We start from the raw sequence: 8,951 nt of genomic DNA on the forward strand, positions 1-8,951 counted from the left end.
ATTATCATGCTAGTATCATAATGGCTCCGTATGAAGCATTATATGGAAAAAGGTGTATAAATGTTGGTATCAGGATGAAGAAGATCTATATATGAGCACTCGACATGTACGAGTTTTAGACTACCAAACCAAACAATTTTGAAGAAAGGAAATTCATACATTAAAAGTGCTATGGGACGAAAAGACTCGAGATATCACAGAGGAATTGAGAAAAGACATGACATATTCATATATTTTTCCTGATAAGTAAATTTTTTAGAATAAAAATTTTATGTTTTGGAAGAATGTATGATTCAGGAAATACTAAAATAAAATAGATAATAAATAATAATGTCTTTTAAATTATTATTATTATATTAAAATGTTATCAAGTCTTGTAAAATGGATTTGGGTTCTAGATAATAAATTTCATGTTACTAAGATATTTTAATAGATATTACATTTCACAATATATTTGTGATCATTCATATCTCTCTATTATTTTTGTCTAATATTTTAAGTTTAACTTCTTTTATTCCATGTGAATATCATTTTAATATTTCTCTTTCTTTAAAATTATCTATGTCTACATGTGTATCTATTTAAAAATTCTAACATCGACTTCATTATGGCTGTATTTATTGTATACGAAATAATATTACACAATATATCTACATTTTAATTATGCATACATATTTTATTTTAATATAATATATAACTCAAAAATTTAATTATAATTTTTAACCATTTGATAATATTGTTTACTATATGTCACTAATCCATTAGTATCAATTTTACAATTTATAACAAACAAATTCATATCTAAATATTAATTTTAAATATTATTATAAATTATAATAATAATAATAATAATAATAATAATAATATTTCGTAAAATATAAGTAAAAGATCAATATCAGTCTACAACAAGACAATTAGTTTTGGTCTGATATGCACAAACTAAGCCAGATTAAACAAAATCCATGTTAGTTCTGAGTGAGCACTTGCAGGTGTAATTAGTACTAAAAGAACATCACTCATTGTTGGGGATACGGTTACCTTGAACAATATAAATTGTTAATGTACATTTTCAGAAGACACTCAATTTTTTTTTGCATCAGAAGAAAGTAAGCCCATCTGTTCAGTAAGTAGGTCCATATGTTGAGATTTTTCACATCCATTTTCAGTTGGCTGCACCTCATTCTCATAGAATACTTCAGGACCATTCGTTTCAATATCCTCTGATACCGGAGTTCGCACAATATCATCCCAAAAGTGAGGATTGTTCAACAAATCATCGATGTCTGGTTCAGTTGAAATACTATCAAAATCAAGGGGCAGTGACATATTCACCCCAAATGAAGCAGGACCCATGTATCCGTCACCACCAGTTTCTGATGCCATATAATTTTCTTGAGGAATATCGAGAATGTTTCCTGCCACTATATCTGGTATTGTAGCAATGTCCGGCATGATTTCATCTGTTTGAGTAACAGGGATAGCAGGTGCATTAGGTTCTCCAACTGAAACATTTCTATTAGGATATGTAACTTCTTCACAGGCTGCAACTTGAGGAGAAGATAGAATCTCAGATTTTCCAGTTGAAGGACCGTGCCCTTGAGTCCTTGTTGCAGATGGAACATAAGAAGACTGCACCTTAGTTGGAGGGACCTCTTGAAGTGTTACTCCAGAAGATCGACTCAAAGAGTTTCCCCTGTCCATTTCACTGGATGGTGATGAATGAACACCAATGAAGTAATTATCGGGGTTATTACCGAAAGATTCCAATCGAGAAGCATCCAATTTCATTATTTGCCTTACTATTGCTTTTGCTGCTTCATTTATCATAGGTTGATATTTAACAATTTGTCCATCAGAAGCAGCTCTATGTTCCATTTCACCAATACCTTCCTGCTTGAGTCGACGTTTTTTATTTGCCTCTGATATGCGTCTATTACTATCATTTTGCTGTTGTACAAATTGAGCTAAGAAACCAGGGCTCTGAACAGCCTTTGCAAGGAATGACATCATTTGTTGCTGTCGTTGCTCCATTCCCTGAAGCCGCTGAACCATAGTCTGCAGTTGGTTATCAGTAGATTGCTGCTGCTGCCTCAATCTCACAAGCTCTTGCATAAGCACATTCTTATCTCTCTTGAGAATTTCAACCTCTTCCTCAAGTCCAAACTTCCCAACTTCTACACATGCCCCAACCGATGAACTCTGTCCGTGTACTTGTTGTGCTTGTTGATGATTATGACCATGGGCAGGTTTCCGCCTAGATATGGTCTTAAGCAAGTGCTTTTGACCCCTTAAAAATCCCTCATTTGCAAACTCCCAGCGATCCGGGTCTACCTTTCTAAAACCCTGCTTAATGATGAATTGTTGTAAGAAACATAAAGGTCACAAGGAGGCCAAATGTAAAACTTTTTATTTGATATACACAACATTTGGCATGCACTAACAGCCGAAAATCTTGAAAGAGGAAATGAAAAATGGTAACATATGGATAAGATGCAAAATATAGCAAAAAGATTATGCGGGCAACATAACAGAATAATTCATTTAACCTACATCTGCATGACAAAGGCTCCTCAATAGCCTGAGACAGGTTCTTCTTGGGAATTAGATTCTAGGCAAAGTAGTTAATCCCATACGCCAGAGCAAAGCAGCCTACCTCAGGACTTATGCATACAAGATAAATTATTTATGATTTATATATTGGACACTAGCCGAAACACATGCACTACCAAACTTGTGTGTATGCATTTCTATTACATTAAATTTGATATATATTATAATATTCCAATGCTACTTGTTTCTTTAACCCAGACACCGGTGGAAAAATTATGAATCTAATTAAAAATTTGTAATAAAAGAAGAAAAAGACTACAATTCTAGTGAATAATAAAATAATTTTAAAGCAATATTTTCAATAATAAAATCCAAGAGTAAAAAACAGAGCAAAGGACAGAGGTCTTTGTAAACTGCACACAACCAAAAAAAACCTTGAGAACAGAGGTGGGACAGAACAGGACAGGAGTTGCCACAAACAAGAGCAAAGAATGCCATGAATTGCTGTAGAGTGGCAAGAAAATGACAATAAACATATGTAAATGGTGAAATTCAAACCATGAGAGGATGCACAACACAACGACAACTATGATTTCCTAACAATAGCAGGTGAAAACTAGAGCAAGAAGCACTGTCGAAACAGAGGGGGCCAAGATGGAGCTCATGAATTATCAGTAGTAACTGTGATACCACAATAATGCCATGATTAGCACCAACTTGGGGCTCCGCAATGGCAGCTTATGAAAATGTGATGCAAGGCGATGCATAACAAGCCACAGTGGCACAACACCACAAAATCCCACAATCCACTACTTGATTTTGGAATTTAGATACTTTACTCCTGCATATAAGCATACAAACCAACAAGGTTACCAAAAAAATTTAAGAAAAGCTGTGATGCTTTCATAAGCTAAACTCCCAAGAGTTACATAACTTGAAATGTTTAAAAAACTTAGACACACAAACATGGACCAACATGCCTATACATATGATCATTAACAGTTATCATTTGATGTGGCTCCAAAACTATGGTTCATCCCGTGTTGTTAAGATGTCAAAAACTATGGTTATATAAAATTTAGAAGGAAGAAGCTGTATTGTGTAGAAAACTAGAAAACAATAGTGTATAAGTTTACCGAATATATGCATGTTTATCCTTCTGCAGACTAGTTTACAAGGTAAAATTTACACTCACTTACATATTATAATTTAGAAGCATCTCTAGTTGATGTAAAATTTCCAACAACTCGTCACATCAAGAATTGGACATCTCAAGTATAGGACTAGATATTTGGAGTTAGTCTAATAGGAACTTAATAGGAACTTGATAGACCAATCAAACCTTGCTATAACAGGCTCAAATGGATTTAGGCCTGGTTCAACTTTATAAAAATTGGCTTGAATTTTGAGGTTCGAACCTACTTACATACCATAATTTGATCATATCTCTAATTGATGTGGGATCTTCAATACACCCATTCAAATTGAGAAATGGAAATCTCAAATGTGAGACTCTATAGTAACTTGATAACAAGTGATATGATAACCCAACAAACCTTTTTAGGATAAATTGTGGTACATTTTAGATATCTAACGCAACCTACAAAACTAACTTACAAAGAATGAGAATTAATTCCACTTATATATTATAACTTAACTATATCTCTAGTAAATCAAGCTAATTTGTTCTCAATAGCCAGAAGATTTTGACATCAAATGCACCCAAAATAACCAAGTATATAAATACCTCCTAACTTGAGTAGAAATGTCAATAAATAGCTATAGCATTTAGTTTAAATTGATCTCTAGAAGAGGAAGTAATTAATAGAATTTGTATTCTAATAGAAAGTGTTCAGCAGATCTGAAATATAACGGTGAATGTGCGGCAAATGGCCTTTCATCATTCAAAATCACCTAGCTAACATTATTTAACACAAATACTAAGTTTTATGGCTTAGAATTTAGGTTTAAGTCCTAATTCAAATCCACAAAATCAACCTGGAAAGTGAAGACTGTCCATGCTCTATAAACTCTATTCAAGTAGTATATCTAGTTGATGAAAAATTAAATCCCCACCCTGAAGCTACAATTAGTGGAACCCCCAAAACATGACATAACTAGAAGAGGAAGTAATTAATAGAATTTGCATTCTAATAGAAAGTGTTCAGCAGATCTGAAATATAACCGTGAATGTGCGGCAAATGGCCTTTCATCATTCAAAATCACCTAGCTAACATTATTTAACACAAATACTAAGTTTTATGGCTTAGAATTTAGGTTTATGTCCTAATTCAAATCCACAAAATCAACCTGGAAAGTGAAGAATGTCCATGCTCTATAAACTCTATTCAAGTAGTATATCTAGTTGATGAAAAACTAAATCCCCACCTTGAAGCTACAATTAGTGGAACCCCCAAAACATGCCATAACTAGAGTTGCCTGGGATTGATCACTACTAAAGAGGCTTTTCAACGCTACCATCTATTCCTAGGGCTACCAGCTTGGAGCACGGCAAATGCAAATGACCCAACAATAGATCTGGAATAAATTTTGATATCATCTTAGAGGTTAATTTTAAGCATAATTCAACTCCATAAACTAACTGGAAAAAGTCGTAGCTAAATCAGGCTAGGAGTGACCGCACTACACAAAACGTGGTTGCAAAGATTGTTAATTCTATTTTCCTCAAAAATGGTCACTGCTTCGGCTGAGCCACCAGGTGAATTTTTACCCTAATCCTTAACTTACCACAATAAAAAAAATTGACAAACTCAACTTAAATCCAATAATTTTTCATACTTAAAAAGAAGTTACACATTCAACATAGTAAAACCAGCCTACAATCAAATTTTAAGGTATGATAACATATCATCGGATCTAATCACTCGGTTTTTTGTACCGAACATTGACGCATCGCCTCAAATAGAGGACAGACCAATCAACAAACATGCCTTGAGTCATCACACAAATAAACAAGCAATCATGTAACTTATCTAGCAAAGATATGTTTCCTCACATTCACCTCAGGTGGTCCATCCCAAATAAACAATAATCGCAATCCATTCACTCTTCATAATCATCCAGACAAAACAACCCATAAATTTAATTACGTGATTGACCTAACATATATCCGAGAAATAAATAACAGTTACTTCCTCCATTATACTTCCAACTTCAAGGCCCACTATCTACTTCAGTTGAAACGACGACCAAGGACGGTAAAACATAAAGAACAATTCAAGAAAAACCCTCCATTTCCCACTCGGAAACAGTTAATCCAATTGACAATTGCCGGTAAACAATGGTCCATGTGTAGAAAACGAAAGTCAGAAGGGGTTCACTTACGTAGGTGTTTAACTGGCGAACGAAGCTGGAGAAGTTATTGTGCTTGAAGTGTTTCGGCAAAAGGTCTCTGGCGAACTCCGGAGGGTTCCAAACAATGAAGCTGTTGTTCGTTGGACTCCACGACACAATTGAGTCCGTCGAAGGGTCGTCCACCATGTCATACGTCTTGCTCAGGAAAGGCGGCGGCGCGTTAGCGTTTGTAATCGGTGTCGGCCCCGCCGTCGACACTTCTCCGCCTCCACTGCCTGCTCCCTCCATTTCACAATTTCGATAATAAAAAAATCTGAAGCCAAAATTAAAGGGAAAAAAAATGCTGGGTTTGGTTATGTGTAATCTTGTATTCTACAGGTTGAGAGAGAAAAGGAAAAACTCAAACCCTAGTTGGAACCTGGGGATGCAAATTATGAATTATTATAAATATATATTTATATATTAGTGTTCGAAAACTAACCAGTGAGAAAATTTTACAGACAGAGAGAGTATGGACGATGATGGGTCAGGATTCAAAATGGGCATTTATTTATATCTGACTGAGAATTGAGACCGTACGATATGCCTTTTTTAGATTTTTCTTTTCTCGTTATACTGAAAAACTTACCATGCGACAAATTTCGAAAAGGGAAACGCCAATGATGACACCAGCATCATAAGTCAGCTCTTTGATTTTCAAATTTCTCACTAGATCCATCCAATTCTGTTTCTCCATATTTCACACGAAAAAGTTCTTTTAACATTATTTTACAATTTTTTTACAACTTAAAAAAAAAATTGTGTCACGTTAGCTCGTTTTTAATTAGAGGATTAAATCAATATTTTTTTTTAACGAGAAGACTAAAATGTATCTTTGAGAAATTAAAACAAAAATTGTTGAGAGACTAAAAACATATTTAAGTCTTGATAAAAAAAGTGTAATGTTTAGTCTCTATTCTTGTCCAGAATCTCAAATGGATTTTTTTTTTTCAACGTCTTTCCGTCAAATTGAGATGACGTCATTAAGAAGGGTATATTGACCGTGTAGTTTTTTATTACGTGACATTGAAAATGTGACTGAATTGTAATTTTTTAATAAAAAATGAATATTTCATTTTTTAATTCAAAAATTAAAAAAAAAAACAATTTAGTCACGTTTTTAATGCCACATAATAAAAAACTACACTGTCAATATACCCTCCTTAACGACGTCATCTCAATTTGACGAAAAGACCCTATGTGATTCAATTTTATAAAATAAAGATTCAATTAAGACGCCGAAAAAAAAAAAAATAGACGTATTTGAAATTCTAAAAAAAATAGGGATATATTAAGACATTAAACCTTAATAAAATAGTAAACATTGTGTTATAAAAAATTGTTATTATAAGATTAATGTATATAAATTAATTGAAAATTAGGCAAAATATAAAATATAAATACAAAGTAATTCATGTCGTTTATAAAATTATATATATATATATATATATATATATATATATATATATATATATATATATATTAATAATAATCAAACTATAACAATTTATTCAGTTAAAGTATAATTTTATATTGTTTTTAATGTAGGAATACAACAACACGATTAAATGATTCGCATTTTACCATACCTAGAAAAAATTACAATACATCAATCTTAGTTTATATAAATAAACATAAAATAATATTATGTTAATATAAAATATAATATATATAATCTACGTGAAAGTGAATTAAAAAAAATTATTCCATCTAGAAGTAAAACATTCTGAAACAAGTTAATTTAATCGCTTTCAAATTTTATATTTGATAAAATTAATGTAACTTTTGCAAAATGTTATTCCATCACCAACTTTATATAAAGTTAATTTCATTCATCCAGTCATCAAATCATAACTTTGTATCATCATATTTATTTATAAAAGTATAATTTAGCGATTGCATCACAAAATTAACTTTTTTATATAAAGTGGTTGAGAATATAACATTAAGTCAAGTAAAAGTTACATTGATAAATAGTATATCATTAATACCTTCATAAAACATTAATTTGTTTAATCATTAAATTTTAATTTCATATAATTAATGATTATTCACATAAAAAGTTGTAAAAAATAAATAATAATAATAATAATATAATATAATTAAAGTATTTATATTTTAAAAAGTATATGTTACATTGATTTTAATTTATGTCAACAATACTTCAAACAGTTTTAGTTAATAATAAACATTAAAATTGTCTTTTAAACGGCTTTTATGCAATAATTGTTTTGTCTTTTATGTGGGAAAGCTTGACATTGATGTAAGACCTCCTTGTCAATGCGTGAAAATGACACGGGAAAATATAAGAAAACTTAGCAAGAATAGAAAATTTGGATTGTTGCATTAAATTTGCAATGTTTTATATGAAAAAGTTTATAAATATTTATTAAACTACTCATTTTCAAAAAGGTAACTAAACATTATTCTTTTTTTATATAGAAGAAAAATGGATTTTCTAAATTTTTGTCACCAATATATTAATGATTTATTTTGACATATCTCTATAACAATAAGTTTTTTTTGTGGAAATATGATATAAAAAGTCAAAATTAAAAATAGCAGTGTTAAAGCCTGTTAGATCTTTTTTAAAAAAAAGTTTAAACCTTTTTTTGTCCCTAAGTTATAAGCGGATGTTCAGTTTAGTTCCCGTTTTTAAAACTGTAAATCTTTGGTCCCTAAGTTATAAAAAATGTATCAAATGAGTCTTTTTTTGATGTTCATGGTCAAAGTACAAAGAACAATATAAAGTACTGTTATTATTAAGAAACAAATCAAAGAAGTCAAAAAAAGACTCATTTGATACATTTTTTATAACTTAGGGACCAAAGATTTACATTTTTAAAAACGGGGACTAAACTGAACATCCGCTTATAACTTAGGGACCAAAAAGAGGTTTAAACCTTAAAAAAATGTTCCATGTTAGATCTTTTCCTTTCTATGCAAAGGCCTGAAATTATTTTAAAGTCATTAGGCCTTAATATTTGGGACAGTCAGATCCATGAGTCAAGGGGTGCCTTAGCCTTAGTCTTAGAGAAAGGCTTTTT

General features: G+C 31.5%; 1 protein-coding gene across 1 annotated transcript; it reads right to left on the bottom strand.

Moving 5' to 3' along the window:
• Positions 1-992: 992 nt before the first annotated feature.
• On the bottom strand, positions 993-6,304 carry LOC106769360 (heat shock factor protein HSF8). The gene is made up of 2 exons (XM_014654956.2): positions 5,896-6,304; positions 993-2,343 (listed from the first exon to the last, which is right to left on the bottom strand). Exons 1-2 carry the CDS (start codon positions 6,151-6,153, stop codon positions 1,081-1,083), a joined length of 1,521 nt encoding a protein of 506 aa, XP_014510442.1. The 5' UTR covers positions 6,154-6,304; the 3' UTR covers positions 993-1,080.
• Between the last annotated feature and the right edge of the window lie 2,647 nt (positions 6,305-8,951).

This window comes from Vigna radiata, chromosome 7 (genome assembly GCF_000741045.1).
Source record: "Vigna radiata var. radiata cultivar VC1973A chromosome 7, Vradiata_ver6, whole genome shotgun sequence".
NCBI classification, from domain to species: Eukaryota; Viridiplantae; Streptophyta; class Magnoliopsida; order Fabales; family Fabaceae; genus Vigna; species Vigna radiata.